Source organism: Gambusia affinis, linkage group LG11, assembly GCF_019740435.1.
Source record: "Gambusia affinis linkage group LG11, SWU_Gaff_1.0, whole genome shotgun sequence".
Classification (NCBI taxonomy): Eukaryota; Metazoa; Chordata; class Actinopteri; order Cyprinodontiformes; family Poeciliidae; genus Gambusia; species Gambusia affinis.
In genome coordinates this window covers 2,716,861-2,737,650 of record NC_057878.1, presented here as the reverse complement: position 1 = coordinate 2,737,650, position 20,790 = coordinate 2,716,861, and the positions used below count along the sequence as shown (strand labels likewise).

The 20,790-nt window shown below is 41.2% G+C and overlaps 1 protein-coding gene across 1 annotated transcript; it reads right to left on the bottom strand.

Annotated features, from left to right (window-relative positions):
• Nucleotides 1–194: 194 nt before the first annotated feature.
• On the bottom strand, nucleotides 195–15,980 carry sf3b1 (splicing factor 3b, subunit 1). The gene is given in 24 exon segments (XM_044131127.1): nucleotides 195–742; nucleotides 862–1,078; nucleotides 1,907–2,179; nucleotides 2,268–2,399; nucleotides 2,484–2,604; nucleotides 2,966–3,077; nucleotides 3,162–3,344; nucleotides 3,452–3,673; nucleotides 4,396–4,521; nucleotides 4,782–4,928; nucleotides 5,176–5,321; nucleotides 5,916–6,186; nucleotides 7,043–7,129; nucleotides 7,216–7,395; nucleotides 8,262–8,363; nucleotides 8,447–8,664; nucleotides 9,258–9,359; nucleotides 10,646–11,021; nucleotides 11,115–11,300; nucleotides 11,860–11,939; nucleotides 13,880–13,994; nucleotides 14,091–14,192; nucleotides 14,358–14,533; nucleotides 15,845–15,980. Coding segments are annotated over 24 exon segments (3,861 nt in total). The 5' UTR covers nucleotides 15,873–15,980; the 3' UTR covers nucleotides 195–583.
• Nucleotides 15,981–20,790: the final 4,810 nt, after the last annotated feature.

The window sequence follows — 20,790 nt, the reverse complement described above, 5'->3', positions numbered from 1 at the left end:
GGTGCAGGAGTGAGCTGAACTGAGGGGAGGGGGAGGTGCAAGTCACAGTTGATGGTTTTTATTTTCTTATTCTGTCACTTTATTACAAGCTCATTTGCTACCCAGGACAGTACAGAGAAGACAAGATGCACGGCATTCTTCCTGGATGCAAATGCACGTGTGGAAGAAAAAAAAAAACTCAACCAGAAACAAGATTTTGTACACAAACCTTTTATTTGGTTGAATAAAGCCTTGATCTAAGAACAGAAGTGATATGAAAAATGGAGAAGGTCTGGGGGGTACAGAAGTCTATCATAACCAATTAAACAGACAAAATGATCCCGATATTTAAAATGTGCTGACGACAGCCCTGTGTTCCTAGACAATCTTCCGGCCTCAACTGCTTCTTACAGAAAACACAAGTTAAAAGTAAAAAATACATACAGACTCTACAAGGTTCCTTCTTTCATGTTTGGATTTTTCACTCAAATAGAAGAAACTGAATGTAAGCACGAAGTCACTAAATAAAACCTGACACACAGGCAACGGATCTAGAGCTGATCAGGGTTGGGAAGAGAGAAAAAAAATAATAAATCAAGTGTATTTACAAAGCATATTCGAGCTCATAGCGGACGTAGACGTTCTTCTCATCGTTGTAGACTTGTGGGTAATGAGCAATCAGGGCGTCCTGGGAACCAATGTAGATGGAGTTGTAAATCTTCCAGTAGACATCTCTCACCTTCCGGGCCGGATGGAACAGACCCTGCAGAGAGAGACGGGGTTAAACAATGTGGTTCGTATATATTCCAACGAAACATATCTATGTACCATCCTCTCTAGTCATACAATTCTAACATCTCACATCCTAACTCTGGTCTCTACCTGTAAGCAGTACTGCAGCATGCGGCAGGGGCCGAGGGCCACTCTCAGCCCCTCCAGGGCGCCCATTACAGCCTGGATGACGTGGGGAGACGTCTCAAAAACGTTGGGCCACACATAATTCAGTAAATGGTTGAGGGAGTCTTCACAGCCAAAACCGTAGACACCCAGAGACATGTGCTGGACGACGGCGCTGGCGGTCTGTCTGTGGACCAAATCTCTGCAGGATGACAAAGAAACAAGTTCAGAACCAGTCACATGGTTTTATCCCGTCTGGCTTTACTTACCTAAAACACATCATGACCTCGTTATACTTTCACATTTCCTGTCAACTTTAAACATTTAACTCAAAAACATGCTAGGCTGCTGGATAACTGCCCTAGCGCCCCCTTAGCAAGCCTAGTAAGTGTTCTGGGTTTAAACCCTGAGTCGTGTGTCGGGACAGGTTCTCCTCCACACACATTTCTATTTTGCCTCTTGAATGATGTGATTGGAAAGGCCAATTCAGTAAATGAAAATTAAATGCTCCATTTCTTATTTAAATATACATATATATAGTTTCTCCTAGGCATCTGTAGCTTTCAGCAAGTCAAATTAAAAACTTTCTAAGATCCTTTTAAAGCCACACTGAAGTAAATTTAAATTAGACATGCAAGACATTTTAACGCTTTAAGTTTAGATACATGAATTAAAGGATTTTAAGGTCAGCCTGTTTGTAGTGCATTAACATTATAATATTAATTTATTTATGGCAGATTTTTGTAAAGAAGCCTGATGGACAAAGTGGATTGGTAACCAAGAGAATGGAACATGAAATAACATCTGTAAATACCTATTTTTTCCCTTTCTCAATTAGCCTTTTCCAACTCATCAAACCCTGGGAAAAATACCTTATTCCCTAGTTTTTCATTCTGGATTGGAATTCTGATAATAGCTGAAGTAAATTGCAGTGTATTTAAATACATCAGTAAACAATTCCAACTTATCAGGGAGTTGTTTCAGACATGCCAATAACTTGCTAGAAATCTTTCAAACCGAGGCGCATCACCTGTCCATTAATGCGTCCTCCAGCAGAGGTGTGACGGCGTAGATGTAGTCTTTTCCCATTTCTCCGATGTACTCAAACAGGAACGAGAGCGACTTCAGGACGCCGTTTTGCACGTTTAGCTCAGGCACTCTGTATTCGTTCATGAGCGCCGGCAGCACCGTGAACGGTGAACAGGTCTCTGCCACGATGGCGATGGCCACGGTTGTACACACGCGGTTCTGACGCTCCTGGACCTTCAGATTGTTCAGCAGAGTGGCCAACACGTCATGCGGCCTGAAAGGAGAAAGGGAAAACAAAATGGGGTCAGACAGAGTAAATATTCCTACAGGTTAGCATACAGGAAGCAAACATCTGAACTGACCCGATGGCTTTGGCGATATAACCAAAGGTGTTGACGGTAGCTCTGCGGATTGCCTTTTTGTGAGCTTTGAGTAACTCCAGCAACTCAAAGCAAATCCTCATCCACTCTCTGGCTGACACGTACTCAGCACCCCTACACGAGGAACAAAAGTTAGAACGAGAGGAAACGGGCTGCACAACACCGAGTCAGATTGTTGTTCATGCAGGTTGCACCGACCTATCAGCGATCCGGCCCACCAGGTCGATGCAGTTCTCTTGAACCTTCTCATGCCGGTTCTTCAGGATGGGTGTCAAACGAGGAAGCAGGTCTTTGATTGGTGGAGTCATCTTGTGCATACCTATAATAAGCAAACAGCAAAATCTTTCCATATAATTCTCAAGCTTAATGTTTAATTGAAAAAAACAACAAACCCCCCATCCAAACAGCATATTTTTTTAATTAAATCTAGTTTTTAATAGCTGATGTGTAAAAAACTCAAACCTTTGGCGTAACGGTGGGCAATATGACGTAACATTTTTTTCATACAAGTTTAGATCTTTTACAATTTCTCACTTTTTATTTAAAAAAAAATTATTGTAAATGAAATTAAGTATTTTCAAAAACTTTCAATGTCCATATAGTTAGAAGCTGTAAAAAGCACCATTTAAAACAGGATGGTAGCAGCAGTATTGTTGCTAAGGAGACGCTCTCTGACATACCTATGACATTAACAATGGCCTTCAGCGCTCCCAGGATGCTGCCCAGGACCTCGGGGTACTCCTCTCCCAGGTACTCGTACAGAACCACGCCCAAATGACCCATCAGCTTCTCCTGCAGGGACAAAGAGCAGAGAGCATGAGCTGGAGCAGTCGATCAGATCCGGCGGGCTTCGATGCGGCGTGGCGCAGCGCTCACCTCCTGACAGGTTTTCATCACCACTGCCGTGCGGGAAATGAGGTCGGCCGCCTGCTGGCGGACTTTGGCTGACTTGTTGTTCAGACGCCACAGCACCGTACCGCAGATCTGAGGCAGGTACGGCTTCACGCGCTTCCCCAGGGCGTTCACCACTGTACCGAACCCATTCAGCATTACAGAATCCTGCACACAGTGGGGGAAAAAAAGAAAAGAAAAGAGGAGGGATTCAGTTCAGTTACAGTAAAAATTCAAACGTTTTGATCAGGTTGTGAACAGAGCTCCTTCCTCACCTCTGTAGTCTGCTCCTGGAAGGCGTACAGGATGCCGTCAATCAGCTGCTCCTCCAGCTTGTGGTCAATGTCAGCGGCTCCCAGGTTCCCCATGATCTTCTCGATGGTCTCCATCACCATCTTCCTGTACTGCTCCGCCTCGTCTTTCAGGTCGTCAACAATGCGGGAAATGATCTCGGCTGCTCCCACTTTGTTAGCCAGCTCCACGGTGGTGTCCACCAGCTGGAAACACACAAAGGACAAACCTTAGTCATGTCCATCAGCTATTCAGGAAATAATGAAGTTGCATGCCCCTCTGCCCCCCACCCTTCAAAAAAATGTTGCTATTTTATAGGGTGGAATTTTTGTCAGCCTCATTCAGCATTATTATAGGTTGTCCACATGACCGTCTCATCAATCTTTGTCTTCCCTGACAATCTCAGTGTTTTTCTGTTTTTGGAGCATTCCCAGTGAAAGAAAGGCTGTCCAGGCTTTCAGGGCTCTCTGTGAGTCATGTGACTTGCTCTGAGCCCAGACAGCTGACTTGGTGAAAAACACCAGTGATCTGTAGGCTTACAAAGATGGCCATTTCTTTTCTTTAGTTTCTGTCCAAACAGCGAAAAATAATGCAAGATGAATTATTAACAAGTCATCAAATCAAAGAGGAATCAGGAACTTTGTTCGGTTTCATGTCTTCCATGGATATTGAAATAGCAATATTATTTTTGTCACTGGTGTCAAAAATCCACTAGTATTACTGTAAACGAGACAACATGGAACACCAGCAACTCAATACTGATGGAGACGTCTTTAATAAACATTATCTAACAATGAAGACATCAGTAGGAAATGTTATGTAAAAAGTGATAAAAAAAAAAAGAAAAAAAAAAGATGCCAATAGGGAACTTAAATTTTGCAGCTATTTTATAGCTTCAATGTTAAATGCTTCCATGCTGCCCACTGACCTGTCTGTAGTTGCGTCTGTCCAGAGCCATCCTGTGCTGCCAGAAGTGCTTGAAGAACGGGGGCAGGATCTCAGTTTTGATGTAGTTTGCTTCCACACCATCAGTGCCACAACACTGCTTCACCACCTGAGAGACAAAAACAGAAACACTGTGGGACTTCTGTACAGTTTGCCTTTAAATCTATAATTGTGAATAAAGAGCAGTAGGTGATCAGAGTGAGAATGTAACCAACGGGTGCAGGGTGAGACCAGAAAGAGAGCAGCTGATCTTTCTGGTGAGTCTCATGCTGGTGTTGATCTAGCGGACTACTAGCCCTGCTACAGCCACGTCACGGCTGAACAGGCGAGAATGAGCCGCCTCCACATTGCCCGCCAGCTGCCGCTTACCTTCAGCACAATCTTCTTCATCTCCTCATCAGGCGACTGGAACTCTCTGATGAGAATCAGCATCACCTCCCTGGTGTAGTAGTTGGCGTATTCGGCGTCCATCAGGGGGATCAAGTAGCCGATAGCTTTGAGGAACGCAGCCAGACCCTGGAAACGTCAGGAGACGTAAGAAGTTAAACGTTAAATCTTATTCATAGATTTGAATTATTTCTTTGTTTTTTTGTCCGCTGCTCCCAGCTGAGTAGTAACGGTCTGTCACCAGACCTCAGCCGGCAGCAGCAGCTCCTCGACAGAGACAATGTAGCAAGCAAATATTCACGCTGCAGCCACGTCCAGGCTCAGCGCTGGGTGTGGATCTTGCATTAGGAAGAGTGAAGCAGAGCGAGGCGCTCACCTTTCCTCTGTGCTGCCGGATGCCCTTCCACAGCGGCTTCAGCACAGAGTCAAACGACTCGATTCCGTAGGGAGTGGCGGCCTCGGCCAGGGCAGCTATGGCCAGAGCGCTGATGGTCCTCACCTTCTGCTGCTCGTCCACCAGACCTGCAGCGCCACCAGGGGGACAGTCAGGGTTTATCACTTTCACACATTTAGGTGGAAACTTTCTGACTTGGAAACTTTCTAAGGCAAATAAGAGAAATTCCCAGGAATAAACCTGGATTTAAACAAACTGCAGGTTGACTTGCAGTTATGATTTTAAACATGGTTGGGGAAAATACATTTAGGATCATCTTGGCTAAAAAAACATTTTTAAAAAGCTACAAGATATGGGAGGAGTTGACTATTTGTCTTTTGCAAAACATTTGAGTATGATTGTTTGTTTACATTATACAATCTGTTCCCATAAATAAGATAAAAGTCCACTAGAGGTTTCCACAGAAAGCTTCAGAAACAATTCTGGGCCTCTAAACCTTTTAAATTTAATAACTCTAGTGAGAAGTGAAAAAGCTGCCAAAAGCTGGTTGAAACTAAAACCTGGGTAGTAATCTGCAGCTATAATAATATTCTGAGAGTATTTTCCGGACTTGAACAAATGCTGTCAAGATTAGCGAGTAGAATTCAAAACTATGCGAAACAAACTACAGCATGTTGTGTATGGAGCCAGTTAAAGTTTCCAGAGATCAGCGTTGAACTGACCGTGTTCAATGATCTCCACCAAGCTGCGCAGGTGAGGCAGGATGGCGCAGCCCATCAGGATGGCGATCTGCTGCACGATCTTGATGCCCGTGTGTCTAGCCTGCCACGACTTCTTGCTTTTGCACACGGCTTTGAGGAAGGGGAGGAGCGAAGGAATGCCGAGGGCGGAGGCCACCACGGCGAAGGCTCGAGCCGTGGTGTTTCTGACGTACTCGTCCATGTTGTCGATATCGGGTCGCATCGTAGAGATCATCGTGGCCAACCCAGCAGCCTGACGCACACAACAGAAGGACGGGTTCCAGGTAAGACAAAACAGATGAAGATATGGACAATTATTTTGTCATGTTCCACTAAATAGATTAGAGCAGGGACATCCAAAGAGTGGCCCTGGGAATAATTTCCTCTCCAACACAAGTCATAATGCAGATCTAGCCTGCATCAATAGCATTTATTAGTCAGGGTAAAATTATTTATTGACAAGGGCTGAAAATTAATTGGAGTAATCACTATGAATCAATTATTTAAAACACTCATCAGCTAATTTGGTAATCAGTTAATCATTAAGTATAGACTCAAAACAGGCCATTTGCTGAAACCCCCCCAACAAAACTCAACATGTTAGTAAATAAGCCAAAACTGCACAAATACATTTACTAATGGGGATTTGAAAGAATAATCGTATTAATTGTAATTAATCAATTATTGAAATAACCTTCAACTAATTTGGTAATCAATTAGTCGTTAACTGGAGGATAGACTCAGACCTTGACAGGGAAGTGTGTTTGACTCGATTATTTTTGGCTGATGTGACAAAATGTTTGGACATTAATAAGGCCATAAAATATAAATACGGTTACTGGACAAGAGAATAGGCCTCCAACATAACAAAAACTAAGAAACAATTTAAATATAAATTCTGAAATAATATGTAAATGTATATAGTGTCCAGGATTTGTGCCCAACTGGTGCAGGTTGAGAACAGACGAGTTGTTAACACCAGGTCTGCTTGCTCTCATGTTGGCATCACTCTGGCGAACAACTAGCCCTGTTCTGACCACAGACCGGTCCAACAGGCGAGAATGGTTCGCAAAACAAACAAAAACAAAAAAACAACTGTTCAACATTACCTTTGCCAAGTTGGAGATGATTTCTCTGCCTTCAACTCTGGCGTAGTAGTCCTCATCGATCAGCAGGGGCTCAATCACCACCAGGATCTGGACACAAGAAGAAGAAAAGTTTGAGTCTCGACACAGGCAAAGCGAGCCCACTGGAGCAAGCATGAATCTAAAACTGAGCCCACCTTGTGCACGTACGGCCGGACCAGGTCGTCCAGTTTGTAGAGGATGCGGTCGATGACTTTGACCAGCAGATGGCGCTCTTGGTCTTCCAGGGTGGGGGACATGAGCAGCGGCAGAATCTGGTTGAAGAGCGGACCTGCTCCAAACTCTCGAGCTTTGTCAGTTATCTGGCGCAGAGCGGCCTGATGGAGGAAGACAGAACTGCTCATCACCTGCAGATCTACACACACTGTTTCCATGTACATACTTGTTCTTTTTCAGTTTATTTAGATCATAGTGAAATTGCTTGCAAGTTCACGCTTCTACATTTGATATTACTATTGTTCTACACATATTTGCTAATATTTAAGTAGCTTGCCAACAAATACGCAGTTTTTACTACAGTATAAGTTGATTCTAACAACAGCTGAGACTGTTTTCTTCTCACAGGTATACGTGTTCACAAAGCAGTTCAGTGACATCAACTTTACATAAATAGTCAAGGGGATCATTTTGTAACTGGACAAAGTTCTGCTAGTTGACAGGACGCATCAGATACTTTCACACAGGTAAATACAACTGAAACAAACACGAGTCTAGAGCCAGTGGGAGAAATGACTCAAGGTCTTTTAGTAAAGACAATAGGGAAATCCTACAGCTGTTAAAATCTGATGCAACTTAAATTATTTTTACATTTTGTAAAGAAAGTTTTGTTCAGTGTCTTCTTCTTAGGCACAGGTATCAAACTCCAGTCCTCAAGGGCCGCTGTCCTGCAGTTTTTAGATGTGCCACAAGTCTTTAATTTGTGAACATTTGCAGAATCGGGGGAAGTGTGACAGGTTTCTTTGCAAATAGGAGCCTTAATGGTTTATGTCCACTGCTCCCAGTAGAGTACACCAGTCTAGACGGAGCTCCATTGACAGCAGCAGCTCCTCAGAAAGGATCTTCTGTAGCAAACACTTATTCACACTGTAGCCACATACAGGCTCAGTGCTGGGTGTTGATTTAGCAGCAGGAACAGAAACGTCTCCGCTACACAGACTTTACATCATGACAATCAGAAACCAACCTTTCTCATGGGAGGAGTTCCATTCTTAATCTTCAGCAGCAGCTTCATGATCTTCCTTTCCTTCTGCTCCTCGGGGCTCAGAGTTGATTCATCCACCTCCACCTAAAACAAACAGTTAATGACTTCAAACTGTCCTTGTGTACAATATTAGTGATGAATAATTAGTATACGGTGTTGGTGCTCACCAGCAGTTTGTCAAAGTACTGAATGTCATCAGGTTTGAGGAAGGGGAGGTTTCCTGAGGGCTGGTCGTTCATCTGCTTGGTGGTCCGGTCCTCTGCCTGCATGTGGAAGCCCGTCATGCCTCCGATTGGGGTGGGAGTGGCCGACAGCTTACGGGCCGGAGTACGAATCGGTACGTACCCCGCTGGAGGAGGCAACACCTGCAGACAGGAAGGACAGACTGAGTCCTGGGTCTCCCTGGGAACAGCTCACAGCAGGGTTGGGCAATAAACCAGTAACAATGTAGAACGCCAGACAAGGCATCAACATCAATAGAAAATAAGTGCAGTAAAATGTCACTGAACTCGGATGAAGAACTGCATAGCATTCTGGGAGATGTAGGCAGAGGAAAGGCTTTAGCTGCTAAAACCCCTCAGTCCCAGTTAACTAAGGTTGGAGGCATCAACCAGCCACGTCACCAGTTTGGTAGTAGTTCAAATATTTAAAATCAAAAACTAATCAATAATTATCAATTGACTAGTGCTGAAATTATTGTGATTAATCAGTTATTTAAATAATTGTTGATTCATTTAGTAATTAAATCATTAACTGGAGTATATGAAATCAAAAAAAGCCAATCTGCTCTTCCTAGAACTCAAGTGGCTTCATTTGAGCTACACCTGGTTCAAATTCAGTAAAATAAATTGAGCTTTAATTAAGCACCTTTTGCTATCCAATTATTAATGGGTTGATCCAACATTAGTCAACAGATCAGCCTTACGATGTATTGGTAATAACTCAAGCAGAAAGCTCTGATCTTTTCACATGTGGAACATGGCGTAGCTTAATTATTTAGCAGAGGTCTTCCTTGCTCATCAATTATCAATTGTTCACTCCAGGCCTGGAGCTGCTCTGGGGTCATGCTCATCAGGTGTCCTGGAACAAACAACAGCTTGATTCAGAAAGAGACAAAAGGAATAATATTTTTTGGTTATTTGCATATTTTAATGCATCTCTAATTTTGCTTATTTAAAGAAAGCCAGTTTAAAGATCCTCACCTGTTTCCACTGTGGTTGTGTTGTTGGCGTCTTCTTCACGGAGTCATCAAAATCTTTAAGCCCACTGATTTGATTGCCTGGTGAGTTTATTATCTGAAAGCAGTGTTGCTTTTTATGAAACTTTGGTTTGATTGCTCATTGGAGCATTGTTTTATTAGAATTATTGGCGGTGTTACCTGGATGTCGCCGGGTTCTGGCACAGCTGATTGTGGCTGGGCGTGGATCTTGATAAGGTAATCTGTTGCTGAATTTTGTGTATGTTCTGACACATTTATATTGATGCTGAGGCAATGAAGTTTTAAAATAAAATTTATCAGAACAGAATGTAGCTACACTTAAATATGATATTGAATAAACTTAGGTATTTACTTATGTTTTTTCTTTCCCTCACTCTGCTTGAGTATTTGAGAAGTAATTTATTATTTTCCTTGATTGATATTTTGGAAGTGCACTTTAACTTTGACTTTGACTTTAACTTTGAATTGATTAACTTGAATTATGATTGATATTTTTGTTTTACTTTATTTAAATGGTTATTCATTTGAAATGTTTGTCTAATTATTAGAAATCTAATTCGTTAATTTCCCAAACTAAATGCTTAAATTATTTTTTTTGGTATTATGTTTGTACATAATTGTTATTTTGATAAAATGCTTAATGGATTTCTGACCTTTTAGGTGTCGGTTGGATCAGATCCTCATCAGGATTTGAAGATGGCGAAAGGAAAGAGAACTCTGAACTTAATGATTTTGCAATTAATTTATTCTGGGTCAATTGTCTCATTGTGTTGTCGAAATCACTTAATATATATTCACCAAAACTAAAAACACTGCCTCCTGTTTTCTCCACACCTCGGGCTCCTAAAAGAACACTCTTCTGATGCTGCTTTGGTAGCCGCAGTTAGCTGCCTAGCCCATAACTGTTACACATTAAATAAGAAACATGACTGAAATCAAACATGGATACGTTTGTCCATCCAATAAATCATTAAACAAAACAAAACACCACCACCAAAAACTTTTTATCAAAAGTTTTTTTTAAAAAAAGCTGTGCTGCCATTCAGTGAACCTATTTTTGAAATGTCAAATTGAGAAATGACATGGTGAATGGAAACACAGCTTATGTATTGTTGCTGCAGAGGGAGAATGACAGGAGGATGTGTACCGGGTGTAGGTGTGGCCATGTTCATGGCTGGCGTTCCTAATGGAGTTTTTCCAGGCGTCAGCAGCGGTGTGGAGGAGCCCATCTGGCTGGCGGGCGTTTCATCCCACCGAGACTTCCTCTTGCTGGCTCCCGGGGTCGGGGTCTCCCCCACCGACTCCTCCCCTCTGTCTGTGCGCGGCGTCTCGGCCCAGCCGCTGCCGTGTCCCGGCGTCTCGCGCTCCGTCTTTGGGGTTTCGTCCCAGCGGTTCTTGCGGACGCTCCCCGTGGCGCCACCATGGCCGGGCGTAGCGTGGCCTGGCGTATCCCGGCCAGGCGTGGCGGCGCCGGCTGGGGTGTGGCTGTTGGAAGGTGTGTGTGCAGGAGTGTGTCCTGGAGTCTGAAACAACCAGAGGGACAATCTGCAGGTTCAGAAGAGCCATTTTTTCCCCTCAAGCGGAGCAGGATGGACAGACTGATCATGATGGCTCACCTCAGCCCCGGCGTCTGCCTGGTCCCAGCTGGACAGTTTTTTGGGTGTGGCGTTGGACGGAGTTTGGTCAGCTGTCTGGTCCCAGCGGCGCTTTCGTTTGGCAGCAGCTTGGGAGGCAGCAGACCCATTGACAGCTTTCAGATCCCCCGACTTGGCCTTCTCTGCCAGCTGCAGACGAATCTCCCTCTGCAAACACAAAAGATGATCGCCAGGGTTAACGGTAACGGGGCTGTAACTGCATCACCGCTTCAAATCCAGACACTTACAAATTTCTAAATGGAAACCTGCATATTACAGGGCAATATGGTTTAAAAATAAAATCTCAAATTCTATTTTCAATTTTAATGGATTTTTTTTTTACTCACCCTTTTAGTAAAAAAAAAAAAAAAAGACAGAAAATATTTTTTAAAAGCCGGCTTTTATTTTAATCATTCCGACTGTGAGTTGGCCTGAATTCAAAGTTGGAATAAATAGAAGCTGTAAAAAAAAAAATAAAAAAGTAACTCTTGAGTGGGTGGTATTCATAGAGCAGCTTAGGCCTTAAGATGGCTCCTAATGTTCTAGCTAGACACCAGTGGAAAACTTAAAAATGGAGCTCTTAAAATAAATAATCGATGAAGGTGGCATGGACATGTAGACTGAAAATGTAAGGAAGAATTTTACAGTGTTTACAGTTCAAGGTGAAGATAATAAACACAGACTGAAACCTATAAAGTAGAAAAGAAAAGCTGGTGTAGAACTGTACCTCCTCTTTGGACAGGTTCTGTTCCATCATCACGTCCACATAAGACCTGACCTGCAGCTTGGGGTCCGGTGTTTTGCCCCCTGCGCGAAAGAGCACCAACAGGACAAAGGAGACTTATCAGGATTCTGAAAGAACAGCCATCACAAACACAGCAAGTACAAACACAGCCAGCTAACCCTGTCTCTTTACTTATGTTTCTGCTCTATTTAAAACAGCTGATTAACAAAAGAGAAGGAAAAAAAACTTGTACTGAATGTTAAAAAAAAATCTACAGCGTTTTCTTACATTGAGTCATAGCATTTTTAAAAGAACAACAAACAAGATACATGAAAAAAGCTGAGGTTGTGATGATTTCTTTAAGTGGATTAAGAAGTCTAGCCATCACTGATGCAGGGCTCCTGGGCTGTGCTCCTCAGAATACGTACACTTTCAGTGCCAAGGGTCCTTCTGCAGTCAGACTTCAACCGGCAGAAAAGAAGCCTAGAAAATTTCTCTTTACCATTAGTAACACTTTGGAAAAGGGTTTGAAGTCACACACAACAGTATACCACCTGTGTTGCAATGAGTCATGGCATTCATAGGACAATGCATCTTCTTGGGGATTACCCACCAAATCACAGGTAAATGATTCTGACTGGTACTTTTACTAAAAGAAACTAAAATGTTCAGGGTAAGGTTTGGCAAAGTAACAAGATATTTATTTGAATGTAAGCAAAACATTACAACTATAGAGAAATATGTGGGATGCAGTAGCCACTCTGATTTCTGATTCACTCATTTTGGCCTTGACTTCCTCGTATGGAAGAGTGGATAGGTGTGAAGCCAAATGTTTAAAAAAAAAAAAAATATCTGAACTTGTATGTTGGATTTCTGAAAGGCCAAATAAAGGAGGCTGAAGTTTGAAGTAGCTGCGCTGCATCTCATTCCCCCTCACAGCCTCCCAAACAAGCGGCCAGTGGACCCTGACCAAACTGACCCCATAACCTACACAGGATGAGTTGCTGCACCCTTTACAGAGTGCAGTACAGGACTGGCAAAGCAGTACTGCTGTAGGAGAGAAATTAAGGACAGTTAGTATGGGCCTGTGGCATTTTGGCACACAACTTTTCTTGGCAACATATTTCTATTTTACAGGGGAGAGCTGTAAAATAAAAATATATTCACATGACAACTTTATACAGAGAGCTCTCTCTACATGCAGGCTTTCAGAGAAACTACAACCAAACCTGAAACACTCAGGTTGTTTAAGCTCTTATCAAAAAGAAGAAAATCTGCTTCCTAAAAAATGAAATTAATGATGAACAGCTGAGGTCTGTTTTCAGTATTTCTAGGAATAAAGACGCTAACCTCTACATTGAAGATTAATCCAGAGGCCCAAGATTTTAATCTACTCAAAAACTAATTAGATTTTTTTTGTTAGCTTTTTCAGGGCCTTTGACACAGAACTGCAACAATGGTTGCCATTTGCCTCTATGCTGGCCGCTCCACTCTGACTGCCGTAGATCTACATGACTGTGCCCAGTATGAAAAAAGCACAGCTCATCCAAACCCTAACCCATGTCTTCACATGCTCTGTATGCCAGTTTTGGGATCGTTAACCCTTCGACACACACATACATCACAATCTGCGACCCACGTTTGTTAGGCCAGACCTAACCAGCTCTCCCCCTCAACACATGGTTTGCCCTGCAAGGTTTTAGAGGCAAATCAGAAAATAAAGCGCTTCATTTGCAAAACCAGAACACCAACTCTCTCCCCAACCAAATGATGAGCCCATACTTCTACTTGGTGTAAAAAAAAATAGAAAATGATATAAATGTAGTTTGACCACAAAGGACTGACCACAGGGAAGGCACAGAGTCTGGGAAGCAAGCTAGTGCAATGTGGTCGAAGGGTTGAACAGTAAAGCTAAGCTACTGATGTTCAAGAAGGGGGAAATTCACTAATGTGAGCAGCGGGGAGGGGAATAAAAAGAGAGGGTGTGTATGATGTGATGGAAAGAAAAACGACAAAAATTTACCGTCAGCAAAAGGGTCAAGACGCTCGGGAGAGATGATCATCTGTCTGCGGCGGGCTTTGTACTCGTCCTCCCGATCGGCGATCTTCTGCGGACGATGTTCTGCGAACGGGTCGTACTGCAGCACAAAAAAAGAGGTGAGATTGTTTTTCCTTTTCCTGTTCAAACAATTGTTCTGGAAATAAACGCAAAAAAGGGATAGAAGTGGACATACCTGCTCATCCGACTGAGGGATGGAGTTGAGTATTGCCACCGGCGCGTGGTAGCCAGGTTTCTTCTGCCCCAGTAGGCTGGTGGACGTGTCGTCTTCATCGTCCTGGGGAAGGAAGGACAAGCAAGAGTCTAGTCAAATCTCGCCAAATTGGCAAGACTCTCCTAGCTCGCAAACAGAACACACACATATACATATATATGGGGAGCAGTCAAGCTCCCTGGGACAAGACTTGAATCGCCAAGCAACAGAACTTCACTTAATACTTACGTCCTCCTGCTCATTGGCTGCGATTGAAGTGACATAACCAGCGAAGCGGCTGTCGCTGCCGCCGTAGATCTCCTGGTCGTAGAAGCCAGTGGAGACCAGACCCACGCCCTGCTCGCCATTCTCCTCCTGCAGGGTGGCCTTCATCCCCTGGATCTCCAGGATCTGGGCCTCGATATCTACATGCCAGACAAAAAAAAGGAAAAAAAAATTTTTTAAGTCATAGGGCATCCTGACATGTGGTCAAGGTCAACTGGAGTAGGGGTGTTTTAGTAAAAGAAAAGAGACATGCCCAAAAACATGCTTAGCAATTTACATATTTAAATCAATGTGTGTTTTGCCTGAAGTACCAAGACCAATGCAAAAATAGAAGAAAAAGCTGTTATGTTTCATTAGTTTTTCATACATTCTTTGATTATTCTTTGAACAGGCTGAAAAATGCCAAACAACTATATAAAATATTACGGGTTTTTTTCAATAGACAATGTTCAGCAAGTCAATCATGGGAACTTTTAGTGTTAAACTGTTGTGAACTGTCTTTGTTGTTCTTGATTCTGTTGCAATTTTCATCATTTTCACAGAGGATCTGCCTCATCCTCCACGTTCACAACGTCCCCTGGCATAGTCTTCAATTAGACTCAATCTTTGGAGTAAATAGTGAGTGAAAATCTTCTCTAAAGAAATCACGAACACACAAAACTCAACAGTCCATTCAACTACCTTATTTTTTTAAAATATGTTTTGTTAAAATATGTTGATGGAAACAAAACGAAATGACACTGTAACTTTGTATATTGCATGTCATTAGTCATTTGTCTTTGAAGACAAAGCACGTGCTATGTGACAGGTGAAAAGAAAACAACTGACTAATTAATATTAATCATAACCAAGGTAAAAGCGTGTAACTCTGTTGGGCTCTGGTAAAAAAAATCCCAATGGTCGGGTGCGACAAAGATGAATGAGTTAAATAGATTATTTTAGTTTTGCCTTCATTTAAGAAAGAGCTTCAGCGTCAGTTGAAAGTAGGTATACTCAAACTGCGCGTCTGTGTCTGGGCTTCTAGTGTTTTGTTACATAGGGGTCATGCTAAAAGCTTTGGCCTCATTATGACAAATAATGGCTATAAATTGTAAAGCTGCAAAAACAACAAAATAAACGCATATGAGGTAGCATCGTTATTATATACAGTTAAATTTAGCGTATAAAGTCATCTAACAAAACAAGAACCTTTCTTTACGTGTACAAAATAGAAGCGCCAGAAGGTTGCTCGGCTTAAGCTAGCTAGCTAGCATTAGCAACCAGCGCCATTATATAAACCCGTCCGCGTTGCGTCGTAACAGGCCTGCTCCTTATCCTCTTTTAAACGTCAAACTAGAAATTAGTTTGACGTAAAACTACTGGTTTATTGGTGGTTTTGCATTCATTTCCAAAACTCACTGAAAAGCATCGCGTAGATATTGGATATATGTAATATTTCAGTAGAAACTTACCTTCGTGTGTTTTGGCGATCTTCGCCATTTTGGTGTTGGTGGCTCAAGACTGAAACCGGAAATGCGTTGTTTTTGACTTCCGTCTCCTTCCTGTGAGGAGCAGTAAACTCATGTCTACGGGTAGCAGGCTCTAAAGATAGAACGCCCTTAATTTAAAGCTCCAGGTTACATGGTTGGAGGCGTATAGAAGGTTGTTATCATTTCGAAACGTTCTCTTATCACGCAGATGAAATACCACAGCACTACAGAAATGTTATAATTAGGAGTCAACACAAAGAGGAATCTTAACCGATTTTGCAATCTAAGAACTTTTTCATATTTATTTAAGCAGCAGTAAATTAGTTTCTTTCTATGTTTCCTTCTACTGATATAAAAATGCTGTATAATATAAAACGTAATTGAAAAATAAATTTGACTCCTTGAAATTTGTCTGTCTCTTTAAGAAGCTCCTGCTCTTTGCGACATCATCATTACAATGCCTTCCATTATGCATTTTACCATCCTTCTTAAAAGTGTTGGACTAAGACTTAGTTTGTATGATTAGCCCAGCAGACTCGCAGTTCCAGCTCTGTTTCCTAACTGCTAGACCAGATGTTGCTAGTCTAGAGGAGCTAATTGGAGGAGATTAAGGAGGGGTGCTCTGTGAGTCAGACTGGCAAGTGTTTAGGTGTTTAGGCTGCCACAAATGACTGACACAGAGATCCATGGATTTCTCAATTGCATGAAGAAATCAAAGAAATACTCCAGGGATGTTTTTGATGAGAGAATAATTGCATAGCATGATTGTATCCTTCCTTTTAAGTATATTTTTAGAGTGGGTAAAGAAAATTCTTTTTTTTTCTGATTAAATAAGACATATAAATTAATGGTGTTTACCAATTTTTCTATGTTTCTTCTAGAAACATATTTTTTGTAAGAATGCTGACATGGGATTGGTTTGATATTAAACATTCAATATTCTAAGTACCATCTGCTCCATTCCAGGTGTTGTCCTAATCACTTTTAGAAAAACAATGCAGTACCAAATCATATGTGGAAAGGCTTGTTGTTTTTTTTCTGTTATGTGTTTGTTAAAGCCAGAGAATAAGCAGAAAAGTGTGTCATCCTCTGCAGTGAAATCACATTTCAATTGTAGGAATCAAAGAACAGCTTGAATATCATCACCTTCCTAAAATAATGGCCTATTTGATATTTTTGGCCCAAAGTGATTTTGGCCAAAAAATGACTTGTAGCAAAAAAAATAAAAAAAAAATGGCTTAGGCCATTATTTTAGGATTAAAATGTATATTAAACAAATATAATTTTGTCATTTAATGCAAAACCCTATTCAAATTTCATATACTACATGTTGTAAATCAAACTATTTTGTGTCAAACAGTCATGTACTGCTGTAGCTCTAAACACACTTTGTTTAACTGGACCGAAGGTAAAAATGCCTCTCAGAGTTGCTAAGGTTGCTGACCCCTGGTCTCATGTGCTAGAGAACAAACAAGATTTTATTGAAGATTTGAGAAACAAAGTTCATGCTGGACTCCTGCAGGGTTTGAAGTTGTTTGATTGAGGTTTTCTTCAATTAGAAATACACTGCTGATTAACACACGGTGAACAAAACAAGCAACTTTATGTCTGACATGAGTTCATCACACAAACAGCAAACCCTCTCATTATTTTGACCTTTAATATCTGAGCTACAGATATTAAAGGTCTGTAGCAGACCTTGAACTTTTTCACATTTTGTCTCTTTACAGCTACAGACTTTGGTATATTTTATTGGAATTTTCAATCAGAAGGTAGTGCAGAATTGGAACATATTTGTATTTAGCTCCTGTCTTGGCACTGATTATCAACCGGATTTAGGTCTATACTATGACTGGGTAATTTTAACATGAATATGCTTTGATCCAAAAAAACACTCTATTGTAGCTTAGGTTCACGGCGTTCTAAAAGTTGAACCTCTGCCTCATTCTCAATTATTTTTGGACCGTCAAATAAGTTTTCTTCCAGGATTGTCCTGCATTTAGCTTCGTCCATCTTCCTTTTAAGTATTACCTGCCTTTGTGTCCATGCTGAAGAAAATCATCCCACAACACGATGCTGCCATCACCCACAAAATTATTTTGCTACAATTGACATTTTGCATGTGTAAATAGGTTATGTCATTGTTTTTCTAAAATTAAACAAAAGCTCCATCACTGGAATAGTTCTAAATTTGCCCTGAAAACCACTGCTGAGACTATGTGAGTTTAAGCTTTTTATTTCTTTGTCTGTGGTGTTCTTTTAAAAAATATTTTAAGTTGAGAGATTCAATTAGAATAAAAAAGAAAACAGAATAACTGATTTTCAGTGGCAATGAAAAAAGGTTCAGTGTGTCTAAGACAACATAGCATAAAGTTATGTTGTCACCTGTGTAAAGCTTAGTTAACATCAGCAGCAGTTTTGTGTGTCAGTGTGTGTGCTTACAGCGAAGAGAAGATTGTGACACCATTTATCTCCAGCACTTCATTATGTATTACAGAATGTATAAAAAAGAAAGAATAACAAGATGGTATTTCGCCATCAAAATATCTTATCATTTTATATATGTTATTGATATAGATTAAGAAACAAAGCAATTTATCTGCATGCACTGATGACATCCAGAGGTGGGTAATAACTAGTTACATTTACTCAGTTACATTTACTAGAGTAACTTTATTTAAAAATTTACTTTTAGGAGTAGTTTTACTACACCGTACTTTTTAATTTTATTTGAATAATATTATGATAAAGTATCACTACTCTTCCTGAGTGAAATTTCTGGATACTTTACTCTTAGTATAATTTCAAGCATTTGCAAGGGTTTCTTCAAATTTGCTGTAATGCAGACCCCTACAGGAGATACTTCCTGCCCACAGTCATCAATATATCTACAACTCTTTGAAGGACATTGAATAATATGAGCTACAACAGAAATTAATGTCCTTGCTTTAGGATAAATAAAGTATTTTTCAATTGAATTCAATTTGAAGTGAATGTGTCAGTACTAGAACGAATATATGGTAAGCGGATATGAAAGTGGAAAAAGGTTTTTGTCTTGTAATTGGGCTTAAGAAAGTTGCGTATGCGCGCGTTTTAACTGAAAACAGTGAACCTGCTTGAACCTGCGTGAGAAGACACTGAAACCGGAGCCAAGCTGTGTGAAACTGACACCCCACCCACGTCAAAAAATTCAGCAAATAGTCTGAATGGTTAGTGCTCCGTTTGTGCAGGTTTGTGCCGTTAAAATTTTCGTTTGTGCAGTTTTGGTTTCTGAGATATTAAAAATTATTTTTTAGGTCATCTAGAGTTCACCATCCCCCATATCGCTCCAAAACAAACCAAAGTGGGCTAGTTCGTTTGTGCTCTGTTTGTGCAGGTTTGTGCAGTTGAAATTTTCGTTTGTGCAACTTTCGTTTTCGAGATATTAAAAGTTATAATTTTGGCCGATGACGTCACCGTCACCCCATCTTGCGCCAAAACAAACCAAAGTGGGCTACTTCTTTTAATTCTTCAGATTTTCAGCTGTTGTACAATGTGTACCTTTTGTTTTGAACTTCAATAAAGACTTAGAACAAGAAAAAATGTGTTTCATTTCAAGTAATGTTTCAAGATAGCAACGTAGCGTTCTCTCCACAATAATTGAATCCTGCTAATAAAGGGCATGCAGCCCTGACCCTAACGTAATGTGTATAACCTGTTCAACTGTGCTTTGATTTTGGAGGTGGTCTGAACAATTATATTAGCGACTGTCAAATAATGTCGCCGAGCGGCTGGATAGGGGAATCTTTGTTGACACGCCAGCTGATCAAAACGCAAATCCTGGATGCGGTTTAAAATGGTTTTATTGTATCGACATCCAAGACAGAAAGGTGTCCAAAAGGCATAAAAAACCGGATCCGACATTTTAACAGTGATCAAGGACAAACATACGACGTTACAGCGGCGGAGCGACGGCGGTCAGCAAAAAGTAAAATCTCCCCCATCACCCACTCACTCAAGTCACCAGGTGCGCAACAGGTGATCTATAATCTCTAACAACCCCACGTGATCCCGCACTCCACCTGTCCACAACAAATTATATTCACATTGTTGACGTACTGTCTGCTGATTATGCAGCAAACGTGTAAAAAATATACATTAGCCTATAACGGTTCAAAAAATAGAATTAATGAGATCATTATCTCAAAGTTTATTTCCAGAATACTTTCATGTCTTAGTATCGAAACAAACCTCTATCCACTGGGAAGCCAAAGATGCTGCTATAATTTGCGCAGCAAACAGTAACAATTTATTTGTAGTTATTGTTGAGGAGATTCCACCATGCTAGGGAAGTAAATATGCAACTGACAATTTACATGTTTCTGCTTTCATTGGGCAATGTGTAAACAGTGACGTTAATTTGTAACGCGTTACTGACGTCGGACCACTTTTTTCAGTAACGAGTAATATAACGCGTTGCTATTTCAAATCGAGTAGTCAGACTACAGTTACTTATCAAAATTACTGTGCGTTACTATCTTCTTTTGTAATTTTATCGTATTTCCTCTACTCGTCTTGTCGAGTGACCGACGTCTCTATGCGACAGAAATGTAAACAATGGAGGGAGATGCGCATTTTGTTGGTGGAAAAACTGGAACTATTTTGAGTTTCTGTCGCCAAGTCCGATTATTGTAAGCGGCTTTGGGCTTCATTTTTTTTAAAGTCGCTTGCAAATTTAATGAGTGGCAGGTTGCGCCTTTTTGGGCTCGTTTTTGAACGTGAAGCTACTCATTTGGGCTTGGGAATAAGCAGAGACTCATAATAAATCCCAGAATTTGTCCGTCATTAAGGTAGTTTTAGTCAGTCTCTCCCTGTCCATCATTTCCCGGAAGATCCGTCCCGCTGTGTCTTTGTTAATGTCAAGTTAACTTATTACCTCTGAATGACGT